Source organism: Camellia sinensis, chromosome 8 (assembly GCF_055761805.1).
Source record: "Camellia sinensis isolate YWXY chromosome 8, ASM5576180v1, whole genome shotgun sequence".
NCBI classification, from domain to species: domain Eukaryota; kingdom Viridiplantae; phylum Streptophyta; class Magnoliopsida; order Ericales; family Theaceae; genus Camellia; species Camellia sinensis.
In genome coordinates this window covers 145,930,857-145,958,737 of record NC_138968.1, presented here as the reverse complement: position 1 = coordinate 145,958,737, position 27,881 = coordinate 145,930,857, and the positions used below count along the sequence as shown (strand labels likewise).

At 35.3% G+C, this 27,881-nt stretch overlaps 2 protein-coding genes across 3 annotated transcripts; one reads left to right on the top strand and one right to left on the bottom strand.

Annotated features, from left to right (window-relative positions):
• Window positions 1–669: 669 nt before the first annotated feature.
• On the top strand, window positions 670–23,850 carry LOC114307398 (transmembrane E3 ubiquitin-protein ligase FLY2). 2 transcript variants are annotated; one of them, XR_003645083.2, is made up of 15 exons: window positions 670–1,293; window positions 4,474–4,546; window positions 5,924–6,051; window positions 7,137–7,252; window positions 14,543–14,603; window positions 15,723–15,789; window positions 15,868–15,945; window positions 17,996–18,153; window positions 18,237–18,296; window positions 18,495–18,588; window positions 20,133–20,300; window positions 21,080–21,408; window positions 22,532–22,648; window positions 22,735–22,907; window positions 23,553–23,850. XR_003645083.2 is itself a non-coding variant. In XM_028252805.2 (14 exons), exons 1-14 carry the CDS (start codon window positions 1,156–1,158, stop codon window positions 22,834–22,836), a joined length of 1,689 nt encoding a protein of 562 aa, XP_028108606.2. In that variant the 5' UTR covers window positions 670–1,155; the 3' UTR covers window positions 22,837–22,909. The 2 variants fall into 2 exon arrangements, 1 of the variants encoding a protein (XP_028108606.2); XM_028252805.2 differs by lacking the exon at window positions 23,553–23,850 and having other exon boundaries at window positions 22,735–22,909.
• A 473-nt stretch (window positions 23,851–24,323) lies between these two features.
• On the bottom strand, window positions 24,324–26,901 carry LOC114307399 (Leucine-rich repeat (LRR) family protein). The gene is made up of 2 exons (XM_028252806.2): window positions 26,429–26,901; window positions 24,324–25,357 (listed from the first exon to the last, which is right to left on the bottom strand). The coding sequence occupies exons 1-2, from the start codon at window positions 26,794–26,796 to the stop codon at window positions 24,505–24,507; spliced, it is 1,221 nt and encodes a 406-aa protein (XP_028108607.2). The 5' UTR covers window positions 26,797–26,901; the 3' UTR covers window positions 24,324–24,504.
• Window positions 26,902–27,881: the final 980 nt, after the last annotated feature.

Below are 27,881 nucleotides of genomic sequence, written 5' to 3'. Positions count from 1 at the left end.
AAATTAATTTATATTTTATTAAATTAAAGATTTTATTATTAAAATTAAATAATGATATCTTTAATTATTTTTTTTAAAAATAAAATTTAAAATTTAAAAATAAATATACCATAACTAAAAAGTCAAAAATAAAATAACACGAGTCTCAAATTGTCCACACCATTAGTAAAATTCCCCATTAATCATTCATTTAATAAAAAATTTGAAATCCTTACCATCATCCAATTTACTTGTCCACGTGTCAATTGAAGAGTCCCTATTTTTTTTTTTTCCACTTTGAGCGAAAACCACAAGTTATTGACTCATTTGGTAAAACTGTAAAAAAGTGGTTTTACCTTTTAATTTAATCGCTTATAATTTATAGCTGTAAAGATAAATTAATTTTTGACTTATAAATTAAATTTTTTCTTCCCACTTAAAGAATAATTTGATTTTTAATTTATAAAAAGATATAAGCGGCTGAATCAAATACATTAAAATAACTTAAATTAAATTAAAAATTAAAATATGGAAAAAAATCCCATCAAACAAGGCATTGTCATATTTTTACATCACAGTTTGATCCCAACCGTCCATACAACAAAACCCCATTTACATGTGTCCCCCATCTATGATCTAACCGTTGTTCATTCACCATCAATCATCATAATACCGTTCTCTGATTGGACCGTGCCGTTCACGTCTTCTCTATCGCACATATCGTTTGTAACGCATACCCACACAGCGAGAGAGAGAGTTAGAGAGACCCCATTGTTTTGACCTTCACTTCACAATTACAGTAAACGACGACGAAATCCCCACCCACTCTTCTCTCTCTCACAGTTTACACAAACAAAACCCATATATATATACATATAAAAATATGTTGTTTTGTATTGTATTATGTATGTAGTAGTGTTTTCTGGTCTGGAATTGACTGGTGAAAGGTCTAGTTTGTTGAATCGATTTTCTTAGTTTCTTGTTGACCTCTCACTTTCGGTGTTTTGATCGGTGTCTCCGTCGTCGTTGTTGGGTTGCTAGTTCCTATTATTTGTTGACTCCTTTTCAAGCAACATCTTCAATTCCTCTCCCTCTTAACAATCATGGTTATCATCAATTCTTTGAGCAAAATCGAAGCTGAATTGTGCGATCAAGTGTTCTGATTCTGAAATTTCTATGGCCAACAACTTGGATTTTTGGGGGTTAGGTTTTGTGGTTCGGATTGTGCTTGGTTTCTTCGTTTGTTTCGTGTTTTTTCGGCCTGTTTCGGGAGTTAGGCCTCTGAGGAAAGGGGTTCGTTCGTGGGGTGATGAGGTTAGTATGAATTTGGTTTTGTTAATTGGTATGTCGTGGATTCTTAGGCCATTTGTGCTTAACTTTTTTTTGTGTAATTTGCAATTTGGTGATGTTTTGGTGATGAAAGTAATGAACTTTAGGATCCCAAATTTACAAATTATGATTGAATACAGTTTCTTCAATGTGGTTTGTAGTAAACGAGTACATTAGTTGACCGGTTAGGTTGCTGACACCTTATTGGTTTGGTGTCTGTTGAACTTGATTTTCTGGGTTTCTATTGAGTGAACTTGATACATTTTGGCTAATTAAAATTTTACACACACACAAACCCAAAAAACAAAAAAAAATTTGAATTTTTATGTGATTGTTGATGATCAGTTTTGAAAATGAAAAAGAAAAAAGAAAATGTTAGGTCTAAAACTCTACCATGAGTTCACATTCCATGACCTTAAGAGGTGGTTGGATCAGAACTTACATACAAGTTGATAAGAGATAATATCAGTATATCGGATCCTTGGTATTGTAGTTTCATAAAATGCTCTCTCATTGAAGATCAATGTACAATATAATGTGCAATAAAAATGTGGGTAAATATCATTCTAATGGAAAGTAGGAAAAGTAGTATCAAATTAATGGAAACTTTATAACATTAAAAGAGAAGTTCATAAACTTCACCACTAAATTGATTGTTTTTGTACTTCCCATAAAAATGATATTTCCCCTAAAAACATTGGCATGTGACCTTGAATTAAGTTCACAGTGCTTCATTGCAAGAAAGAGACTGAAATTTGAGTCTCCTTAACTTACCTATCAAAAAAAAAAAAAAAAAAAAGTGCCACATTGCAATTGATAGATGAGAACTTCTAATATTTTGACTGCAAGGAAATATTTATTTTTATACGTTTTGTGTTTTACATATATTAGTAAAACAAAGAGTAGGGGAAACTGAGACCTATTCACTTCAGATGCGCACACACAAAAAATACTCAGCATGTTTGCCTGCATGATACAGGGAGAAAAGCATAACTTTGGCACCAGTAAACTGAAGAAACAAGGATTTTGACTTGAGGGCAGTAGCATATGTTCTGGATGGCAGTGTAAAGGCTTAGGGTTTTGCGAGATGTCATGTTGTGGTAACAAAAGCTTAGAGACTTTTGTATGTGTGTAGTGTTCATTTGGTGATATAATTAAAGGAATGACCTTTAGAGAGGCCATTTTGATGCTAAATATTTAAAACAGAGAAAAGCCCAAATAAATTACAGGAGTTAGAGTAAGTGGGGGAAAAAAGGTAAAACTAAAAGCCCGGCCCACTACGTAAATTTGTTGTCTAGTGTCTACAGGGATTAGGATACCTGTTTGCTGGTGTTAGGGAACTTGGGTTTGCATGAGTTCCAAATGAAACTAATTGTTATCATTTAGGAAAGGGAAATAGTAGTTGAAATTAATAGCGGTTTTCTGTAGTGTTCTTACTTCACCAAGATTTGATCTTTGTTATTGGTGACTAAGTGAAATTGAAGCTATCTAAATACTTATAGGCTGTAACTATAAGTAGCTCTCCTGCAATTGTTTCACAAAAATGTGATATAAAACCTCCATTTGATAGGAAACATATTTGTTGCCTTTAGATGCACTTAAATGGAAGAAATATTTTCTGTTAAACAACCTAATGGGATGTAACTTTTATTGATTGTGGTACCAAGTAATGTTTCGGCTGGGATTTAATGTTGATGATGCTAAACTTTTTTTTTAATTTTTTTAGTTATGTATTTTTATTAATAATAGATAGATTTACAAAAGGTGCTAAAAGTGGATACAAGACAGTCCAAGGGAAACACATGCTATCATCCCATACAAGTACAAGAATCTGGCTAAAATCTAAGAAGTATGGATTCTTCTAAAAAGGTTCCATGTCCATGTTGGGCATGTGTTGGGCACCCATTCAGACATGCCCTATTATGTTTTTAGATGTTTTTAGGTGGAGTTTGGACATTTAGAATACATGTCTATCTTGTAGACACACATAAACACATTGTTAGTTTGGATTTGATATCCCTTTACAAGGAATAAATGCTTACAATCTCCAATCAATTGTACTTGGAGGTTACCTATTGTAGAATTCTTTGAGTTTGAACAAGTTCTCTCTTAAGGGCAACCCCTGCCCCCTCTCTCCTGGCAGCCCACGTTCATGCCAAAACTTGACCCTATATGTCTTCTGACAATTACATTATATGTTCAAGGAACTTCTTCCATTTCTTTCCTAATATCTTTAGATGCACCAAGATCATTAGAGAGTTACACAATAGTTTGGTAGACCTCAACTCCACCATAATGAGTGATTTCTACCTTCCCCCAATAATTTCCTGCTTGAATACAAATGTCTATTACCATTTTGTCATTAATGGTCATGTGAACACCCAGAGTCTTTTGTTTCTAAACTTGCCTATGTAATTAAGGAGCAAAACAAAATCACAGTCCACCATATTATCTTTAAACTCTTCTCCCACATGTGACCACTGATTGACTATGAATCAAATTTCCTATATGTCCCACTGATTGACTATGAAGCAAATTATTATTCACCGTACCATTATCATGTTTGCGGGTACTTACAGGGTCTACCATATGAATCCGATTTGTTACATCAAGGAATGAACACGACCATTTTCTTGGCTTATAATGGAGTCAATGTCTAGCTGTAAAAAGCCTATCTTATACATGGACTATTTTTTCTTATCACTTTGGAACTACTGAACTAGTGTTGTTCGGTTGGAGCATGTAGCTAACATATTTAGGCAATTGCTTTTGGTTTCTTCTTTCTTGTTTTTCCTTTTCTGGTTGTTTGTATCAGTAAGTTTTTATTGTATTTATTGTATAATCATTTTTACTATTTTTACTTTAGGAGGAAAATATATTGTATCACTATTTTTACTATTGTATTTATCAGTAAGTTTTGATCATACCCTTTTTTCAAGAGCTCGTCTGTTCTTTAGAATTCTATGACTATTTTCAATATTGGTTTTCAATTCATATATATATATATATATGAATTTGTAGTTCATTTTTTTAAACATTGCATTTGACTGTTGAAAATTTAGCTATTTGACATAAATATTGCTAACACGTGGTCTTATAATGCAGCTAAGTTTTATTGAATCTGAGATTGTTCTTTTTTATTTTCCTTGTCATCACTTCTTGCAGTGGCTTTCTATTAGAAAAGATGAGAATGAATTTGGCCCATTTTCTGCTTGGAACATAACAGGAACATACAGAGGTTTGTAAGTTTGTTGTGAATCTGATTATCTTATTATTCCATCTGATTGGGAAAAAGTTTTTTTTTTTAGTTTTAAATTGCTTAATTCATTTTCCCCTTCTTTAATTGTATTATATGTTCTTTGTCTTAGGGGCATATGTGTAACTCAATCCATTTGGTGGAGCTTTCAAAATATAATTCCACACTCACTTTTGAGTGTGGTGTTTGTTTAGCGTTTTCAAAAATTAATTCCACATTCACTTTTGAAAACTCTTTCCAAGGCGGGAAAATTTGGAGTAACCGGTCGTCCGGCCGGTTGACCGGGACAGTGTTCGGTTTTTTTTTTTTTTGCACCTGTTATTTTTATATTATAAAAAAAAATATTTGTGAAATTTTTTTAAAATTTTTTATGAGCTTTGAATAGAATTTTGGGTTATGTATTTGGTTATGAGTTGTAAGTTTTTGTATCAAATATCATATGTCACATCACTCAATTCAAACTCAATTTAAACTCTTTTCAAAGCGCATAACCAAACAAATTTTCCATACTCAAATCATAATTTCAAAACTCACTAACTCAAAATACAACTTTATTCTCAAATCATAATTCCAAAACTCTACCAGGCACTACCTAAATGTTTCTGAAATTTTCCTTACTTGCTCCTTATTTATGCCTAACGTCCATTGATAATGAGTTTCTTGAGTTAGGTGATTTGATTTAAGGTTTGTAGTTTCTAATAAAAAATGGCTTGTTTTATTGTTATGAAGGTAATTGTGTGAACATACATTGTAAACTCATTTATATATTGGATGCACCAATCTTTGACTCACATAAAATGATTTGGAAAGCGAATGTGCCACTCATGATTAAAGTTTTTGCTTGGAATTTGGCTCATAAGAAACTAAATACTCTCTCTCTGTTTGTAATGTGTTATGTCGATTCCTTGAATATGGTGTTAAAGCTCTGGTACTGAGAGATCTTGTTTTCAATTTTCATTATATATGTTCTCCTGTCATGTTTATTAGGGTATATTTTGTACTGTGTCTTCGCATCCTATTTGATTCAATTTCTACATTCTTGTCTCTCCATGTGTGAGAGGGGACTGCATGTGACAAAGGGTCTGAGAGCTTGATATACATTATTGGGTTCATTCCCTTAGAGCTTTAGTTTTTCTGTGTGTGGTTGTCTAACATGGTGAGGCAATTTTTGACCTGGTTCTCATTAAGAATGTACATGCCATCATTTTGGGTTATATTGGTGGCTGTTTATATTAAAAGATTAAAATTATAGTTTCTTTTATAATACATGCTCTTTGATTGGTATTTTATAAACCCTATTTGCTTGGTACTTATTCTGTTGGATCTTATTATGTACTTGTTTGGCCATGTGAGATGCAGGGTCTTGGAGGTTCATAGATTCCACAAATAGCTCCTCTAGGTTTCCAGATTTCAGGAAATCCAATGGAAATTCCATCTTTGAGTTAGTTACTACACCGACAAAAATAAATGGTGTACATTATGTTCAGGTGAGTCATTGCACTGGTTGTTTATGGCCATGTAAGCCTTTTTTTAATTATTATTTTTGTAATAATATTTTTCACATGAATAATACTTTGAGTGAAGAAAACATCTTATTGGGATGTGCTCTTTCTATTGCTCTTTACTTTTCTTTTTTCCCTCATGTATTAAATGATTATTAATTTTTTTGGGGTGGTCAAAAATGGGTTTTTTTTTTTTATTTTGGAAAATTCAATTGGTTAAACCGGGCTTGTTTTGTTTGCTATTTTGTCTTGTTATGAAGTTGCTAGGTAGTGAATCAATGGCGGAAAGATAGTGCATCTTCCTTGGTTACTATCATTATATGCACTTTATCCTACCAATTTGAGTTTTCTGATACCATATATGTTAATTTCTCATTATTAAATAAATGCAACCACTGAATTCTTGAAACCTTGCCTTTTTCGAATTAACTTAAATGAATGTTTCTATCATTTTTAAAAAAATGAAGTTTTAAAGATTTAACATATAATTTGGCAAACTACATTGAATGGCAAACTGAAATTCACTTCAAGGGGCTGTCTTCCATTGTGTGACTTTTGTCTATGCGACGAACTGCATTGGAAATTGATGACCGGCATAATGAATTATGCCATACTATTATATTAAATCATTGAAGTGCCATGCCATCCTTAATATACATGCAGATCTAAACAATGTGTGTGCTTTTATTTGGGAGGATGCATTGTGCATCCAATTATTATAGATTTCTCCGAGTTGCCCATTGCCTACCAAAAACCCTTTAAACCTGGTTGAAGACAGATTGAATCTTAGATTTTTGCTATGGTTACAAAGAGATTTCATGAGTTAGGCTAGCCTTGCTGGCACTTTCTAGTCATAAAACTTGATTGAATGGGGGCTAGTTCCACTGTTTCAACATGAGTCAATTTGTTACTATTCCAAGCATCTATCCAAGGAATTATTTTAGGAGAAGTCAATAGCCTGTTTTATGCACATTCCTTTGTCCCTCTTTCCTACTGAGACATGATCTTCCATGGCTTGGTCATTGTTGTTATAGTACATTATTGTTTCATTTCCTTACTGTGCACAACAGGGGGTGATTATTTTTCATGATGTGTTTGACAACGAACATGAAGTTGGTGGTGCTCAAATCAGGGTAGAAGGTGTATATATTTGGCCTTTCAGACAACTTCGAATGGTAGCCAACAGGTACTCTTGGGTTCTGGTTTATTGGCTGTACATCTTAAGTTCCTTCAAATTGTTATCTAATTGTGCATTCTTTACAGTCTTGGTCTTTTTAACATTACATTATTTTATTTTTTGATCCTTATCTTGCATACCTTAGATCTGCTTGATCATTAGTTAGTGGAGAGGGTATGTTCAATATAGCTGATCTTGTCTGCATACAAATTAGAGCAGAAGTACAATATCGGTTACATTCTGAAATGTTCTTATTGTCCGATTTAGATGTAAATTGTTATTTGTCCCTATCCGTGTGAGAATTCGGTTAATCTAATCTGATGTTCTTGAATAATGTCATTAACATTCATCTATCGGCTATCATCAAATTAAAAGGATGGTCACAATGATTGGTGATATGTTTGTCTCAGGCTGAAATTTCCTAGTCATTTTAAGATCTTCCTATAACTTGAAAAGGCATACCATGAGGTCAATTATAATTTTATTTCAATAATCTGATCAAAATAATCATTGGTGTAGCGGAGAACATAGGTGGGTACGTTACTGTGAGAATATTATGTTAATTAGGGAAATATATTAGATTGATTGTGTGGATATTAGATTGATTGTATAGGATTATTCTTATTTTGTATTTTAGATTAGGTCTAGAATTACTATATATATCAGTTGTAATCTTTGTATCATACACAATGGAATATACAGAAAACATTCAGAAATCTGACATGGTATCAAAGCTTGGTTCGAAACCCTAGCAGCCAACACGAATCTCTCTCTGGTTTTGCTTTTTGATTCCTTTCATCATTTGGTTCATAGGATTCGAAGTTGACCCATCTGAGTTTGGGTGTGCTTCTTTTGGTTCTTTCATCTGATTCGAAGTCGACTCATCTGGTCCATCTTCTTCCTTTCGTTTGGTTTGTCTTTGCTAGTTTTGTGGATTGTCTCACCCTAGTTCTCTGGAAGCTCTGTTATCTGGTTCTTTGAGATCGCAAAGCCTCTCTTTGTGATTTTGCAGGTCATCACAACCTTCGTTGGTCCTCGCATTATCTCTCTCTCATTGCCTTCCCTGGGCGCAACCCTTTCTCTCTCTTTTTCGCTGGTCGCATCCTCTCTCTCTTTTGCTGGTTGCTGTTGGCTTTTTGTTTCACTTTTGTTGGTGGATTTTGCTTTGCATTCGCTGGTGGGTTTGCTCAGTCATATTGAGCTTAGTTGATCTCACATACCTGGTCGCTGTTCGGAGCTCTAGGAAGCTTCATCGCTGGCCTCTGTTTCAGTCAAAGAACCAGGTTGCATGACTCACTCTGTGGTCTTTGTTTGGGTTTTGCTGTTTCTGGTTTGCTGTCTCTCTCTGAGGTTGGGTTTCGCCTGCTTGGTATTTGACCCATTTGATATTATTTTTCTGATATTACATTTAGACCCAGAACTCTTCTGGTTATTACGTTGTGGTTGTAAATTTGGGGTTTGTTATACTTGAACCCTTCAGTTTCTGGTTATTATGATGTCTCTGGCTTCTAATGGGTGTGCCTTATGCCATTATGCCATTAGAGAGGCCATTGGAAGTATCACTGTCCCAAGAAGGGATGTCTGCCTGCTTCGTCTTTTCAACAGCCTCAGAACCAATTCTGGGCTCCTTCCGCTTCTGCTCTGGCTCCTAATCCTGACTTGATTTCCTTAAGTGCTCATGTTAGTCAGCTTCAGTATATACTCCCAATAATCCCGGTCTACCTCCATTGTTTTTTTTTTTTCATTCAGGTTTGCTTGGGTCTTCTTCAGATATCTTTTCGTCTGTCTGGATTTTTGACTCTGGTGCCTCTCATCATATGACTCCCCATCTACGTTAAACAAACTCGGGTACGGGTATCGGGTGCATATCTAGGGGTCAGACACCTTAAAACTGAAAATGAAAGATACCGGGATATGGATCCAAATTTGGATACAGGTACAGGGATACGATAAATAGTTATTTTTAGTTTTTTTTATTTATTAAATTATCATGTTAAAAACTTATCTAAATAATTTTTTAAATAATATTTAATTAATTAAATACAACATAAAAGTATTTTTAAATAATATTTAGGGGTTGTTTGGGGTGTTCTAAATAAGTGCACTTTTTGTCTTTTTGGACTAAAAAATTGAGGAAAAAAATATAGATGTTTGGGTTAACTTTTTGACTTTTTATGGAAAAATGTGTATTAAAAATTGAAAAAATTGGTTTGTAGGGGAGAATTAGGATTGGGAGTTGTGCAACCGTAATTGTTGACTTTTGGTGAATAGTGTTAATTTTTTAACTTTTTGAGTAACTTTTTGGCTTTTTGACTTTTTCTTATCTTCCCAAACTTGACCTTAATGAATTAAATAAAATATAATTTTTTTTAAAATAAAATTATTATCTTTATAAAGTTATTATTTTAAAAGTAATGAGGTAAGAGAGAGAGAAAGTCTTTATTGTCTTTAAATAATAGTGGGGGGAGAGAGAGTCATTATATTTAAATAAAAAGAGTGGAATAGTAGTGAGATATTATTTAAATAAAAGTAGTGGAGCCATTAGCTTGCTAGACTTGAGAGAGTCATTATTATCTTTAAATAATATTGGGGTGAGCGAGAGAGAACAATACGGGAGAGAAGACAGATCGAGAGAGAGAGAGGGGGAGAGAGAGAAGAAGAGATCGAGAGATGAAGAACAAGAGAGATTGAGAGATCAAGAGAGAGAAGAACACGAGATCGAGATCGCAACAAGAGAGAGAAGAGCAAGAGATCGACATGAGTAGGGGTAAGGAAGATGAGATCGACTTCTCACTTTGAACTCAATTGCACTTTGACTTCGTCTTGCTGAACTTTGTTTCAACGTTTCAGGTTTCTTTCCCATTCCATTCAAATCAAGTTGTGAATTTCTATATTTCCTTGGTTTGTTTCTTCTTATCTTACCCTCTTCCTATTCAAACCAAGAACAAGAAAGAAATTTTGTAACAAAAATATTATAGAACAATAATTAGCCGTATCCATTTTTATTTTGCCGTATCACGGCTGTATCCCGTACCCGCATCGTGTCGTGTTGTGTCGACACGGGTACCTCCCAAAAATGAACAAGTTCGTGTAACGTAGCTCCCCATCTCTCCATAATTCAAAATTGTACTCCCCTTCCCTTTCCTATTATTGTTAATGCTACTAATGAGTCTGGTATGTCTATTATATCTGTTGGGTCTGTCTTACCGTTTGCTATGTCTGTTGTTTCTATTTCATCTGTCCTTTATGTTCCTCAGTTATCTGTCAGTTTATTATCAATCAGTCAGTTTGATGCCTTCGGTTTTGGTGTTATCTTTTATTCTTCTATCTGTTTTGTGCAGGATTAGATGTCTAAGTAGTAGATTGGGATTGGTTGTAGAGTTGGAGATCTCTATGCGGTGGAGAGCCTACATCTACCTATGACTACCTCTCCGACTGCTTTTTCCTCTTTTCAGTTAGATTCTTTGTCACGCTCTTTCTATTTGTGGCATTCTAGATTAGGGTATTTGTCTATTGATCACTTATGGTCTTTAGCTTAATCAGGTATATTGGGTAAAATTTCTCCTAGTCAACTTATTAAGTGTCAGGGGTGTAAACCTGCCTAAATGATAGCCTTACCTTTCCGTAAAAGTACCTCTATAACTGAAACACCGCTTTCTTTAGTTCATATTGATGTCTAGGGTCCTTCTCCTGTTCTCACTAAAGGGGGTTCTACATACTATGTTTCATTTGTTGATGATTGCACCCATTATACTTGGGCTTATCTTATGACTCATATATCTGACTTCTACCAGATATATTGTACTTTTTAGTCTATGGTCACTACATAGTTTCGGTCTATTATTAAATTGTTGCGGTCTAACTTGGGCAGGGAATACTTTAAAACTGAGTTCTGTGAATACTTTAAAATTGACTTGGGCCAATTTGGGTATCATTCACCAAACTTCCTGTACTGATACATCTGCCCAAAATGGTTGAGCTGAGCGTAAACACTGTCATCTCCTTGAGATAGCTAGGTCTTTCCTCTCTGTCTTCGTTCTAGCTCCATTTTGAGATGAGGCAGTTCTTACTGCTGTTTTTCTTCTCAACCGTATGCCTACCTCCCTTTTTTCTGATCGGTCTCCTTATGAGGCTCTGTTCTCTCAACTTTCTAATTATTTCCTTTTTCGTGTGTTTGGGTCTGTTTGTTTTTTCCTTTTACCCCGTAAAGATAGGACTACACTTAGTGCCCGGTCTGTCCTATGTGCCTTTTTGGGTTATAGTCTCACTCATAAAGGTTATCGTTGTTATGACCCTATTTCCCGTCACCTTTATGTCTCCCGCCATATTGCCTTTCTCAAATGTCTACCATACTTTCAGCTTTTTCTTCTCATAGTCCCAATTTTCAAAAAGGATTTGCTTCATATTAATCCATTTCCTTTTGAGGTCTCTCCTGATGAGTATATCTCTGCTATTCCCTATGAGCTTATTCCTTCTTCTCCTTATACCACCCCTCTTATTGAGTCCCTCTCCACTGACCCCTATGAGTCTGTTCCCTCCTCTCCTCCTTCTTCCCTGCTTACTCCTTCTCCTTCTCCTCTGGTGTTAGTGTGTTCTCGTTTCAAGGCTCTCCTTCCACTAGTTGTCTCTGTCCCTATTACTGATCCTCCTGTTTCTAATGACTCTGATCTTGCTAACTAACTGTAAGTATCTCCTTCGCATCCGTAAACAGGTAGTCAAACTTGGTTTTGCTATAACATGTTTTTTTCCTTTATATTGTACGTTTTTGTCTGCTATTCACTTTTTTTTAAAACCTCCGTCTTACAAGGAAACTTGTCAGGATCCTCATTGGATTCAAGCTATGGAGAATGAATTGTCTGTTTTGCAGAAAACTAGTACTTGAGAGTTGATTCCTTTACTTACTAGTAAGAATCTAGTTGGTTATAAATGGGTCTGCAAAGTCAAGACTCATTCTGATGGTTCTCTTGAGCACTACAAGGCTCGCCTAGCTACCAAGGGTTTTTTATAGGAGTATGATATTGATTAGGAAGAGACCTTTGTCCCTATTGCCAAGATGACTACTGTCCGTACTTTGATATCTGTCGTTGTTGTTTCGTCATTGGCCTCTTTATCAGATAGATGTTAAGAATGCTTTTATTAATGGTCATCTCGCTAAGGAGGTTTATATGCGTCCTCCCCCTGACCTTTTCCATTCTTCTGGATAGGTTTATCGCATTTGGCGTGCTTTGTATGGTTTGAAGCAATCTCCTTTTGCTTGGTATGATCGCTTTTAGATTGTTATTACTGAGCTTGGTTTTTATCCTTCTACCCAGGACTTTGCTTTGTTTCTCCTCCACATCTCTACTGGTTTTGTTGCCTTATTACTGTATGTGGATGATATGATTGTTACTGGTTCTGATTCTTCTGCTATCTCTAAGGTCAAGCAACATCTGTTCCACACCTTCAAATTGAAGGATTTGGGCCTATTGCGGTACTTTCTTGATATTGAGGTGACTTCTTCTCTCAAGGGCTACTTTCTGTCTTAGGCCAATTATGCCAATGAAGTTATTCACCATGCTAGTCTTACTGACACTAAGATTGCTAATACCTCCATTGAGCTTAATGTGAAACTTAATACTACTGATGGTGTTCCTCTGCCTGATCCTAATTTATATCGAGAGCTTGTGGGTTGTTTAGTCTATCTGACGGTTATTCGTCCTAATTTTGCCTATGTAGTTTATGTGGTCAGTCAGTTCATTTCTGCTCCTCGTTCTATCCCTTTACTGTAACAACCGCAGTGCTATTTAGATTGCCCATAACACTGCCTTTCATGAGCAGATGAAATACATTGAGATTGATTGTTATTTTGTTCGTCAGTATCTGTAGTCTAGCTTTGGCTCTATCTCACTTCCTTTTGTCTCTTCGACATTGTAACTTGTTGATTTGTTTACCAAGACTCGCACCACTGCTCAATTTTAGTTTCTTATTGGCGAACTCTCAGTGTTTTCTGCTAAAATACCTTGAGTTTGAGCGGAGGTGTGAGAATATTATGTTACTTATGGAAATAGACTAGATTGATTGTGTGGATATTAGATTGATTAGATAGAGTTATTCTTATTTCCTATTTTAGATTAGGTTTAGGATTACTATATATATCGGTTGTATTCTTTGTATCATACACAATTGAATATACAAAAAACATTCAGAAATCTTACAGTTACATGGACTTGGATATAAGTATCGGGTACAAGTGTGTGACTAGAGATTGGATTTATCAAACCTTAAATTTAAGGGTACAGGGATTCGGCAAAAAAGAATCATATATATATATATTTTTATTTTTAATCTATTATGTGAGATAAAATAGTTTTACATGCAACATACAATGTCAAAAAGACATTTATAACAATTATACAACAATATGTACATATAATAATAGTGTTAAATACAAATATATAAGAAGTGTCTAATGAAAAGTATCCGACACATATCTCATACCCTTGTCCAAGTGTCCGGTGTCTGACACGGGTATTTGATTTTTTTTGAAGAGTCCGTGAAACATAGGGTGGGGCTTTTAGTTATTTGGTCTCATGTTTGGATCTGAGCCGAGGTTGGAAATATTAGTGTTGGTATGTGTAGCATTTTGTTGAAATTAGGGTTTTTCCTGTGGAATGTGTTGATGTTCACATTAAATAAAAAAACTATCAGTAACTTGATTTTCAATCGATTTGCATCACAAAAAGATAACTAAGAGAAAAGAAAATGAAAATGTTATAGGATGCCCAAGAAACTAAAACAAAATTTGTTCAAATCTGACATAAATGGTAGCTTCTTACAGCATTTCAGTTGTATATATATTTTTTATTGGGACAATGTTTCAGTTATTTGACTTTCAAATTTAGTCATGGTTAGAAAAACTTACATGTAGACTTCTGCACAAGATGTAGAACTGTGAGACTTAGAATAGTTCTTTGGTCAACTGTTAACTTCATTGTATAAACATGCTTGCTTGGAAGCAGTGGATTTTCCTCCGAAAACCACCCATTTCACCATTCTTTTTTCTCTTGTAAGTAGCAGGTATTTATATTTCAGTCTTAATGTTGCTTATGAATATTATAATTGATGTTATCATGAGCAAGGTCACTCTCTCCAATAGGCAATAGATATGTTTTGCATAATCTGGTGTAGTTCACTTAATTGTATTGACTGGTAATAATGTATGAATTTTGAGAGCTGCATTTTAACTGGAATGGTCCTCAGGCTGTCTAATATTGAACTAATGAAACTTATATTTTATATTCATTCACTATCACTTGGCAGTGGAAAAGACGGAGAGTTCGGCCAAGAAGAAGATTATATATTATCCAATCCATATCACTTGGTAACCCCTGTTTGTTATTTTTGATTTACATGTTTTTTATGATGATTTTTTATCACACATCTTTAGTGCAATACATCTAGCTGTTGCTTGATTTTGAGTGCAGATTTCACTTTAACCCATGTGTTTTGGGCCATGTGCGGATGAACCCCTTGTAAATGTATCCTCCTCACTCCCCTGCCACCATCACTTCCCTACCCCCACCCCACATGACAGGGGTCTTCTGCATATTGGCCAACCACAAGGGTTTTTGTAATTATTCCTAAATTGTATAAATTATTCTCTTATCATGTTTCGTACATTTTATATTGAGTACGAGAATGATATAAAAAAATTGATTGTTTTCCCCACCTTATCCCTACATGACATGATATTAACTAAATATCTTTAAGGCTGTGTTTGGTTGGAGGATTTGATGAGAGAAAATGGAAAGGGAAAAGGAAATACAATCCCACTTTTTGTTTGGTTATAATGGAAAACACGTGGAAAAAGAAAGTGAGAGGGAAATGTAATCTCATTTTTTTGTCTTTTGGGTTCACTTAGGCTCTTCTTTTTCTCCATTTCTCAAATCAACCAAACATAGCTTGGAATTCGAATCCTATCGATTTTTTTTTTTTTTCCTATTTCCGTTTTCCTTTCCATTTCCCTCATCAAATCTTCCAACCAAACACAACCTCAAATGATTTGCTTTTTGGGAAAAGTTGACTAGGCTTCGCAACTCCACTGGGATTTTTGTAGACATTTCTATGAATCTAATCAAATTTACTTAGGTATCCTTTCAACCATCTGAATTCTTATATGCTAGTCATGACCCTATAGTGAAACCCTCCTTTGACACCTCATACCCCCATAAGAATTTGCACCATACAACTTTGTGGAGTGGGGTTCAGAGAGGAATTCTAAATCTGGTCTTGGAAGTTCTTGGCTCAGGTTTATTGTTCTTTATGCTGGTAGCCTGCTACCCAGAACCAGGTTGTACGCTGCCAGACTTACCCCTTTCGATCGACAATGTACTTGCACTAGAGGATAGGAAACATTGAGTAGTGTTTAGTCTTTATGATGACAAAATATATTTATCTGTGAGGATTCCTGATGATGTTGTATTTGTTGCTCTTCGAACAGCTTGGAGTTTTCTCATCTCAGGTGTTCCAGGAGTCTCCTCGAGACAAGATTTGGAAGAGGAAACATTGTAATTTTGTCTATTACACTTTTATGTTAAGTTTGTTTACCTTAACGTTGTATTGATTTTTATGTTTGCTTATTACAGCACCAATGTATGACATGGAGAAACATTGTAATGTAGAAATTGCTGCTCAAATTTCACGTATATCATCCACTCAAAACGGTATTTGAATTCTTTCAGTATATGATTCTTTCTTTAAGCTTTGTTTCCCCATTGTATGTCTACAAGCATATCTAAGAATCTTTTTCACCTGTTTCCGTGTGAAATTATCTTGTACATGCTGCTAGTACTAGCAGCTGTTACATCAATGGGGGGAGTTCATTTAATGAGGATCAATCTTACTTCTGGATATTTGAAGAATATATAATAATCTTCATGCAGTGCCAATAATTAAGGGCTAAAAGCGATCTACGTAACATAGGATTAGGCATGCACCAGGTGTGGATATATGTCCAAATGTCAAATCCACTAAATTTCCACAAATCTAGGACATGAGGACACAGTTGAGTTATGCTTGCCCAACTTTTCTTTTGCTAGTCTCAGGTCGGATATGCAGTTATCTAATATAGCATGTCTGAGATGGGTGTTTGACTGAACCAAAAATATCTGTATGTATAGGGTTTGGGTGAAAAGATACCAAAGAGAACCTATAGCATTCTTCCATTTTTTTTCTTTTTTCCCGCACTACTTTCTTGTTGGTTACATGTTCCAAAGCAGGTGCTTCAAACGCGTATCTGACACCTAGACTATGAAGCACTGACACGTCCCCAGGCACTGCGTACGAGTGTCAGACACGTGTCGGACATTGACACGCGTCGGACACGCGGTAGACACGTGTCCAACACTCTCTCTAACGTGTCTCTTTTTTTTTTTTGAAATCTTCCAGTCTGACACGCCATGGACACGGCGGGACACTTTCCGGACACGCCTGAGGGGGATCGAAAAGCCCTAACTGTTGGAGAGGAGACAGAGAAAGAGAGAAGGAGATCGACGGAGACAGGGAAAGAGAGAAAGAGATCGACGGAGACAGTGAAAGAGATCGACAGAAACAGAGAAAGAGGGAGATCGAGGGAGGAGAGGAGAGAGAAAGAGATCGAGGGAGAGAAGCCTAACCTGTTTCAGATCAATCCAAGAAGCTGAGTTATTCTGCTTCTTCTCTCCATCTTCTCTGTCTCCATCTTCTCTCCATCTTCTCTGTCTCCATCTTCTCTGGTCTTCTTCTTCTCTTCATTTTCTTCCTCTCCTCCTCCCTTTTGTCTCTCCCTTTTCTGACTCTGTCTGTCTCTGCTTTTTGACTTCACACTCTCTCTCCTCCATTTTCTCTTTTATATTTTTTTTCAACGTTTCTCTCTCCCTTTCTTTTTTTTTTCTTTTTTCTTTTGTTTTATACTTTTTTTTTTGTTAAACTTAAAATTCATAAAATAAATTATTTTTATTTTAAAAAACTCATTTTTTATTAATTTTTTTCTAAAATTATGTTATTAATTTTATTATTATTGTGATTGTATAAGAATTAATGATTTTATTTTTATTTTAGACATATAATAAATAAATAAAATTATATATATTAAATGTGTCCCCAGCGTGTCGTGTCCCCTATTTTTTGAAAAATTGCATTTTCGAGTGTCCGTGTCGTGTTCCGTGTCCGTGTCCGTGCTACATAGCACCTAGACCATTGTTGTCTTACAATGTGTCTGACACTGGCCTTTTGCTTTAAATATTTGTACTTGTAAAAGGCAATAAGGGACAACTTTTAAATTTGTGTCTGGAACTTGGAGATCCAAATTAGGCTGTTACTTCAACTAGTACTGAAATTTTTTGTATTTGCAAACAACATTTTTTGAGGAAAATTCCTAGTAACCCTAGTTAATGTTTTGCCTTTGTAAATATCCCTATTACTATGCTGAAAGGACTGCATCTTAACTTACAAAGCACGTCAGACGTGCATCCTAGAGTGTTCGATGGTATCATACACATGTTCAAAATTAAGGGATTTTTAATTAATTATTTATTTATTATGTGGATAAATCTATGAAGCATTGAGTATATGAGAAGTTTGGTACCCACTATGCATCTGATACAAATAAAGGATCTTGTATGTGTACTCTGTTGCATTTTGGGGAAATTCTAACTCGTCTTATTTGCATCCATTCGTTTTTGATGAGGGTTTGTAAAATGTTTTGCTCATCTGGAGTTGCTTACCTCCTTGTAGATGGTGATCGTGATCGTTATCATATAGAAGGATTAATGGAAAGTCCTTCAGTTGATGATGATGGAGATTGCTTCTCCCCCATGGTGTTAAATGCTACTTCTGTTAACATTGAGGTTTATTACAACAAAGCAGTCAACTACACCTTGATGGTCACTTTTGTATCCTTCCTTACTTGTTAGTCTTGCATCACATTGATATCAAATCAACTGCTTTTGGATGTCCTTAATTCTTAATGTGCCAGGTTTCATTCCTTCAAGTTCTGTTATTGATACGGCAAATGGAACATAGCAACACACAATCTGTAAGATCTGTTCTCTATCACTTTTGATACTTTTTTGTTCAGTCAAGTCTTTCCTGTTTGATATTTGATAACAGCATTCTCAGATTGCATACGCACTACTTTTTGTCTTTTATGTACAAGAAGAAACTTGTTAATATTTCTACTGTGTTATAATTTCATAAAAGCAAAATAAATGATGGATTTATGTTATTCTATTAGGGGGCTGCCAAAGTTTCAATATTAATGATTGGGCAACAGGCTATCATGGATGCTTATCTTTGCCTTTTACATCTGACTGCAGGGATACTAGTTGGTAAGTTTGATAAAGTCATCTGGGGAGTTTTACAATTCAGAGAAGTTCCTTTGCTTTAGTATGAATGATTAATGCATTCTAATGGAATTTTTTTTTTAAAAAAAGGAAGGGGTCATTGCCCAATCTTTGATTGGTGAATACAGACCTAGCTTCCGGTCATTATCTTTCTGGAAAGGAGTTGTCATTCTTATGTTGGCATGGAGAGTGGATTTGAGCTAAGGGCTCAATCATGTTGGTACTTAACTGATTCTTTTATACTGTGATTACAAACACCGACTAATTCTTTTAAAAGCTTCTGTACAACATAATTAATGTGAATTTCATCTTATTAATCTACCATGAGTTGTGATAATAATGATATTCCAAAAATTCAATCAGGTTAAGGACAAAGGAGACGCTATTGTGTTGAGTTCCTTTGCTTGTATTATTGCAGGATAGCTTAACACAAAATAGGCAATTTGTGAATTATTTCATTGACAGATTCAAAATGCTTCTTCTTTCGTAGTTAAAATAATCCGATAAAAGCTTCCTCTGGGGAGAGCAACCAAATAAACACGACTCATATAGACTAAATAAGTGACTTTTACATATTATAGAGAAAAAAAAAATGGCAAATACATGCAATAGGAAACGGATTTGAGAAATATATTCATTACCTTTCTCAAACTGTGCTTTTTGGTTCAAGTTTATAGCAAAAAAAAAAACTCCACTATTTTTTTATTCTTATCCATGCCAGGATACATGTTTGCTTTTGCTGCAGGCATGCATTTTTTTTGTCCTTTGGCATTTAATTGTGTATTGTGACTCATGAGAGTTCTTTCCTTTTTTCCTTGTTATCATCCATGCCTGTTGGCCAATGATGGTTGTATAACATTTTGGGCATTTTTGTGGCTGTGTTTTGGAGATTCAACATCTCTGCGAGACTGACCCTTTGTACTGAAGTCCTTTTGTAGCTTTTGTGGAAGGCGGTATTGACAGAGATAGAAATTGAAGTAACGGAAAATCCTGTATTAAAAAGCATCTAGAGTAACTGGAAAGGTAGAAACAAGACCAGATAAAATTGATTGTATGAACTAATCCAAAATCTCTTTTGATAGGGGTGAATGGAATTTGGTACATAAATCAATTATTAAAAGCGGAGGAATTGATTTTGTTTTGGCATCATTTCTTTCCTTGCTGTTACTTTAATTGAATAGTTTGTGTATGAGATCAGAGCACCAGTATATTAAACTTTTTGCTATCACTTCAAGATTCCCATGCTTAGTTTCTATTTTTTCCAGATGTATTGGAACTCCTTTATTTATTTATTAATATAATATATAATATGAAAGTAGTGGACAAACAAAAAAAGATGGGGAAACTTGTGTAAATAAAACTACTTCAATGAACTTACAAAGCGAATGCTTAAATTTAATGAGATACTAATAAATTGAGTAAATAAATATTACTATAAAATGGATTTGCATTACAAATACTTTTCTTTGTGCATATCCTTGCCTATTATTAAGTTTTATATGCCCTGATTGTTACTTTTTTGCTTGCAGAATCCCTGTTTAATGCTTTTGCAACGGCCGCATTTTTCAAGTTTGTTGTTTTTTCAATATTTGAGATGAGGTATCTTCTTGCTATATGGAAAGCAAGTCGGCCTATGAATAATGGAGAGGGTTGGGAAGCAATGAGGCGTGAACTTTCTGTTCTTTACAGCCGGTTCTGTGAGTATTACTCCTTTTCATACATACTCTTTGTCTTGTGTGGAAAATTGAAATTTTTTACTGGAGATTTATTGTAGAGATTTACTTGGTGTGGGAACGTATATTACATGTCAAAAAACTACCATTCTCCTACTTAAAAGTTATATCTTTGTTGAAATATATTCTTCCTCTTTGACCGGGAATATAAGTAAGCACAAAACATTGTGAAATGACAACTAAATCTACTGTACTAAGAATTACTTTATAATTTTTATTTTATTTTATTTTGTTTTAAAAAAAGCTTTAGTTGGATTATGTCGAAGTCGATGAGATTCAATTTTTATTTCATATGTCTCTTTTTCTGCCAAAGTTGAGTTACCATTTTGGGGGTTTAAAATTGTTTTCAGATCCTGATGGAGAGAGATTTCCATCAGAAGATGGGAGAGGGGTGCGTTTATGGCATGTAAATTTTGATGCACCCCTCTTGTTTGATATCCATGACTCAGAACTGGACGATCTATACTGATGTCTGCCTTTAGACCCTATTTAGTGTTTTGCTTGATCCATTTAGAAAATAAAAAATCGGGTTAATTTACCAATGACAAAAACTTTCAGGGGTAAATTATTTATGGTCATCACCATGCTTTTGAACATTGTTCAAAAAATAGCGAGGCATGGAATCTATATTTTTAATAATCATAAAATTGCTCCGTTATATGGCTTTAGTAGTTATTATTTGATTTTGGAACCATTGTGTGGATGTTTATCTGAAATTACTGTAACTATTGAATAATCTGCAGATGGGATACTATTAGGTGGCATTTTGGTCATGTATGAGTTTCATAGATTTCTGCGGCCTATTCTTCTCCTTATACACTCCTTTTGGATCCCTCAAATCGTAACTAATGTCGTTCGTGACTCAAGAAAACCATTGCATCCTCATTACATCTTAGGCATGACCATCACTCGGCTAGCAATTCCATTGTATGTCTTTGGCTGTCCTCATAACTTCATGCGCATCGAGCCTGACAAGAGTTGGTGTATTTGTTTGTGTGCATTCATGGGATTCCAAGCATCAATTCTTCTTCTGCAGCACTATCTTGGATCTCGATGGTTCATCCCTCGTCAGGTTTGGTGCAACTCTGATTTTCAAGCTGTAATAGTGATATTTTCTTCTTGTTACTAACAAGATACACATTCTAACCCATGTGTGTACACACAATAACCCCTTCCTGATTGTTGCATTAAGAAAGCATTGTGACCAACTCAATGAGGGCCCCTACAAAACCTGTGACTAGAATGCAGTCTCTGTATATTGATGGACTAATACTCATCTACAAGTTTAAGCTTTTAGAGTGAGGGCAACTTTATTATTTGTATTCTCAGCATAAGAAACTTATGTTCAGTGTCTTTTAGGAAGGGGACATATCAAAATGTACAAAAATGATACATTTGCATGTTATCTGAGTACTAGGCCTATCTATGATGACTCCATGATGTACTGTGTCATGCAGCGTTTGCTCTTGTTTTCAAGTTTCAGATTCAAATTTTGAATGCAAAACAGTTGGGGCATGCCCTACAGACTGTTAAAACTTAACACTTAGAATATTAATCACTGCCCATGTGCCTAGCAAGTCCCCATTGAGCTGAGCCAGAGCAGAAGTTTCTTTGGCTAGAGCTTGAGCACCTTGTAGTTCATCAAAGTGAATTGTCAGCCTGATACTAGGCTCGACTTGATCCCAGCTACTTGAGGTTGGCTACAGAATTTTTGTTTTGGACAAATTTCTCGTTTAGGACTAAAACTTTGACTAAACAAAGGCTCTGGCATACAATTGATAAATTTTAATATTCGTGTTTGTAATTGCTTTTTTTCTTTTTCTTTTTCATATGGTTCTAATCCTAATATTTCTCCTATTTGGCTTAAGATAGGTTGTGTACCATGATTGTGTGTGTAGAAGGTTGATTATGTCATTGTTTAGTGTGCTTGATTTTGTCTCAAGTAGGGTATTAGTTTCAATACATTATCTTAATAATAAAACCTGCCTACTAAAAAGAAAAAAAATAGAAACATTTATGTTCTGAAGCATTCATAATTGTATCTATCTTCTTCTTCTTCTTCTTCTTCTCTCTCTCTCTCTCTCTTAAATTTTTGGATACAGATGTGTAGTTGCAATCCCATGAGTGCGCCACTTTGAACTTAAAGGTTGTCAACTCTGATTTTACATAGAATTTATCTTGATATGATGGTGCAGATCCTTCCTGAGAAATATAGCTATTACAGAAGGTTTGATCAGGGTGCAAATCATGCCACTGACTGTGTCATTTGCATGACCGCCATTGATATCACTCAACGTTCTAACGACTGCATGGTACTGTATTTATTTCTTATTTAATTGTTGAGGATGTGATCTCTCTTCAAACCATTAATAACAATACTTGGCAAATTTTCTAATAGGTGACACCATGTGATCATTTCTTCCATTCTGGTTGCTTACAAAGATGGATGGATATAAAGATGGAGTGCCCAACTTGCCGGCGTCCACTACCACCAGCCTAAATAGATCAATCAAATTACTCTATGCTTATATCACTTTGGATCAATTGACATAGCCCAACCTGTTAATTGAGGTAAATTCTCTCTCTCTCATGGAAGGGCGGATTTTCAGCCCCCATGAGGGCCTGCAGAAGACACTTCTATGTCATGACTGCTATTGAAAAATTATTTGAGCTTTTGAGGCCTTTTGAAAAATATGGCCTCATTTCTATTCGTATTTATGTCATGTTGCAAAACAATTACTGGAAATTTCACAAATGGTTCATTATTATACAGGAGACTCGCAAATTCATTATATATTCTCAGATGCAATACATGCTTTGTTTTTAATTCTAGTTTTTCTCAAATTCTTTTAAGTTTGACATTTCTTGATATTATCTGTTTTAACATTGTTACATTGACTGAATCCCAATAATTTCTCTGAGCAACTTTGTTGTATAATTGGCCTGAGCTGGGTATTTCATATGGCCCCTCAAAGGGCGCATGATTCACAACCCACTTTTGACTACATCAAAAGTTGCTTGTGACTACGCGAGTTATGATTCAACGCAATGGGCTATGACTTATGACCCAATGTGATCACATACAGTCCAAGACCATGTGATCAGATTGGGTAGTAACCAAACTTGAACTTGGTTATGGCCCAACGTGGCCTTGGCTGTGTACGTATTATAGAATTTTTCATTTCATAAATGTGCTGACATGCCATTTTGTTTTAGGTGATGAAAAAAAAAATGAGGCGGCACGGCACATTAACCATGATCAAGTCAGGGCTGTTGCAGTTACACTAACAGTTTGCGGCTGGCAATCATATTCATGAATTGTTTGTATATTGTGTATTAGTAGTTGTTTCAACGACGAAGTTGTAATTCTTAATTGTATTTTCTTCTCCCACTGAAATTATATTTCTCTTCAAGGGTTAGGTTAGTTCAAGATTATAGCCCATGTCTGTGAGAGGGAAAACCGAATGCAGCAATTTTGAAGCTGCCAGTATAAATTAGATGTGTACTTTGCTCATTCGTACATTCATTTGAAGAAATTGTTGATCTTTAAATAACATACATATCATACAAATACTGTTGAAAATTTGAACCTACTGAGTTTGGACGCTGCATTAAGATGAGAATGGACTGTCACATCCTATAAATTCTCTTTAAGGGTTTTTAAATTTATTTATTTATTTTAAAAATAAAAATTTATTTATATGCCTTTTTCACAATTGTCGATATGAAAGTCTTGAAATAGCCTGGAGATAGTCATGTGAAAGTCTTGAGGGGCGAAAACCTTCGGACATAATTTAATAATTAGAAGTGTTTTGAGATGAAAAAGAGAAATTTGAGGATAAGCCATTCACTTACTTTATTTTCTTCGTTTTCCCCCATCTTTATAGATTGGAACTCATCAAAAAGTATTCTCTGGTTAGATTTCAAGAGTGCGAATATAATTTTTATTTGTAGGTTTTCAAAATCAAAAAAGTTAAGAAACTAGAATTTAACTGAGAAACAGGAAGTGAATGTAGGGTTCAGATATAACTCTAGGCAAGAACACCCAGACATAAAAGCACTTCAAATTGAAAGTATTTACACATCACCTTACTCATCCAAATTTGGATTCTTATTCTAGCTTGCAACTTCACACTCACCATCTTAGACGGTAATAGTTAAGACCAAACTAGCCATGACTAGGAGGAGCAGCTAGAGGCCCTGAGGCACCACCACCACTACCACCACAGCACTGATAGCTGTAACAGTCCACAGGATGCTCAGTCACAACATCACACTCCTTCTTGCTCCTCTGTAACTTCTTTTCCGGCAAACAGTTCCGACGATCATCATAAGCAATCCCTTTAGAACTCAAGTTCCCACAAATCCCCTCTTCCTCACAAAAAAAGTTATAAGAAAATGTAAAGTTTTGCAAACTAGGCAAAATACATATCCCTTCATGCACACTCCCACTCATCATGTTATGACCCAAATTCAAAACCTCCAAGTGAGCCAACCCTGCAAAGCTATAAGGTATTGTACCCACAATATCGTTGTAACTAATATCAAGCAGTCGGAGTTTGTACAAAAAACCCACCTCCTGCGGCAAACAACCTAACAAGCTAGTGTTAACTAAAACTAGTTCCTCCAAAGTGTCGGCGAAGTTGGAAATGGTGGGAGGAATGCAGCCACTGAAGTTGTTGTTGGCGAAAACTAAGACGCTGGCGGAGCTTTTGCCTAAGTTTGATGGAATGACTGAAGAGAAGCGGTTGTTGTTGACAAAAATGGCGTCGAAGTTTCGCGAGAAGAGTTGGGGAGGCAATGGACCTTCGAACTCGTTGAAGCGCAGGTCGAGGTAGCGAAGAGTTGGGAGAGAAAGGACTACGTCCGGGAATGGACCGACGAAGCGGTTGTTGGAGAGGTCGAGCTCGAAGAGGAAAGTCATGTTTGAGAGGCTCTGGGGGATGAGTCCGCAGAAGCGGTTGCTGTTGAGGTGGAGGAGGGCGAGGTCGGAGAGAAGGCCGAGCTCGTTCGGGAGGAAACTGTTGGAGAAATTAAACAGGACTCACTGTTAGAATTTTTTTTAAAAAATAGCAAACTAGTAATTAACAAAAAAATATATATATACATTGATGCATGTAAAATTGTGTTATTTTGACGGGATTGAAAAGTTGACGGTAAAAAATTAAGATTTTAGAGATCAAATTAATTTTAAGAATAAAATAATTTAGTTGTTAAAAGTATATTGTTATATTTTTACTGAGGAAGTAGGATATAATGAATTAGAATGTTTTGGATCAAAATTGATGTGATGTCCATTTATTAGCAACATTTAAAATTTTGTTGCTAAAAGTTTATTTTTCCAACTTTATGGGACTTTTTTTTTGTGACAATTAAAACTAATCTCCTAATACCTTTTTTTATAGGGTAAACTACTAATAGATCCTAACAGTTGAACTTAATTCCCATCAAATTCTATTGAAAATAAGTCATAATAAAATTATTGCTAAAATAATTTTTTGTGATGGTTTTTTGCATGTCGCTAAAATGTAACTTTTTTGTCACAGTTTTTATAAATTGTCACTAAAACTTACCATTTGTGACATTTTTCTATGACATTTTTCAAACTATTGCTGAAAATTAGAAATTAGTAACATTTCTTTGTGACGATTTCTTTAAACTGTCTCTAAAATTTATAATTAGTGACATTTTTATAACAAAATTTTTAAAATGTTGTTGAAAATTAATAATTAGTGACGTTATTTAATAGAGTTTGATGAAAAATGTAATTAATTCTTATAAGATCTATTAGACAATAAGTTTACTTATTAAGATCTACACATAAGTCTCTCTTTCTTTTATAACAAGATTTTTAGTTTTGGAGATGAAAAAATTTAGTCCCAAAAAGTCCTTATACGTTGTAATAAAATAAAATATTATGGGAGAAGGTTCAGAAAAGCTTATTAGGTAATTAAGGGACACAAAATTGAAAAGCCTATTAAAAATATTTCTCATTACTTGTAAGTGACATAAGTAAATCAGAGACTAGTAAAATTAATTCAGCTAAAAAAGTAAATTTCAAATTAAAATTAAAAAAAAAAAATTAGGAGAACCCGGCCATGTCGGCAGAATTGAGATCTATGCCGGCAACGGTGGTGATCTTGGTGTTGTGGGGGAACGGGGCACAGTATACACCGGTGTAGTTGCAAACAGAGGGACCGACCCAGTTGGATGTGAAGTTGTATGGGTCAGAGTAGATTACAAGCTTCCATGCTTGAAGAGCAATGTAAGCTTGCTGGAGTCTGGGATTGGTTGTGGTGGTGGGGGGGCTGCGGCGGCTGTGGTGGTGGCGGGTGGCGGTGGAGTAGCTGTGGTGGAGAGTGTGTTTGGCTGCTAGGTTGTTGTGGAAGGATGTGAGGTGGAAGAGTAAGAGAATTAAGGCAGTGGCTATGAGGGAAGAAGAGTATGATGATGAACCCATTTTTTGTTTTTGTTTTGGTTTGTTTGGGTTTGAAGTTATGTGGGCAATGTGTGACAAGTGAGTGTGAGATTGTTTGTTTTTGTAAGGAGTTGTTGTTTCATTTTCAAATCAAACGTTTCAGTCTTGTATTTCATCATATTATTGTTGAGATGCCTAATGTAAAAACACTTGATTTGTTTTTGGGATTATAACATGTAAATGGGTTATTACAACGACCTGTTACAGCGACCGTTAACCGTTACAAATGAACCCCCTAATGTGTACTATGTATGAACTGGTTTCAATTTTCATGTTTCTGATAGATAGAAGAAGATTAGTCATAGAAACTGTTTGCCAAAGTTGTTGGAAATGGTTATAAAATTCTGGATAAAACTATGATTTTTTTTTAAGTTCGGTCTATTTTTTAGGTGGGTCCCGAGTGTCGATTTACTCGGGTCAAAGTGGTAACGCGTTCTATGCCGCGTTGTGATTCATGTGGTATATTTGGTTGCTCAAAACCATTACCGAGTGAATGGAAAATTGAAGCCAAAGTGTGCTCCATGGAAATGGAGTTTTGGTGGAAATTCCTTAAGGTGGTAAATTGGCTTGTCCCACATTGATTTGGTGGGAAGTTTTGAAAGGGTTTATAAGGCTTAGGGTGAGATACTTGGGGTGTGCCCCAAGGGGTACCCAAGTGTTTTAGAGGGAGAGGTTATGGGCAAAATGGGCTAGATCCATTGGACCCAAAAATCACCACGCGCACCGCCATCCGGGCGGGCTGGGCTTGGGCACGGGTGCATGGTGTGGCTTCTGATCTTTTTGGGCCAAAAATATTTGAATTTAATTTTATTTTTTATTAAAATAAAATCCAGAATTCAAATTAAACTGGTTTGGATTTATTGCTCATCCAAACAGAGCCCTTCCCGTTTTCAAACAGAATTAAATTGTTTTGGATTTATTGCTCATCCAAACAGAGCCCTTCCCGTTTCTATCTGTTTGAATAAACAGATTCAAATCTGTTTAAATTTGAATCTAACAGGTTTCATACCTGTTCAATTCAAAACCAAAAGCCACCTTTACATCTATAAATAGACTAGCCTCCCATT

Bases quoted from the DNA above. Each gene is read 5' to 3' on its own strand.
- LOC114307398 (XM_028252805.2), top strand. From the start codon at position 1,156: ATGGCCAACAACTTGGATTTTTGGGGGTTAGGTTTTGTGGTTCGGATT. The intron at 6,052-7,136 runs GTGAGTCATTGC...TGTGCACAACAG, and splicing joins ATGGTGTACATTATGTTCAG to GGGGTGATTATTTTTCATGA. The intron at 18,154-18,236 runs GTATCCTTCCTT...TTAATGTGCCAG, and splicing joins ACACCTTGATGGTCACTTTT to GTTTCATTCCTTCAAGTTCT.
- LOC114307399 (XM_028252806.2), bottom strand. From the start codon at position 26,796: ATGGGTTCATCATCATACTCTTCTTCCCTCATAGCCACTGCCTTAATT. The intron at 25,358-26,428 runs GTTCTCCTAATT...TTTCTCCAACAG, and splicing joins AATTCTGCCGACATGGCCGG to TTTCCTCCCGAACGAGCTCG.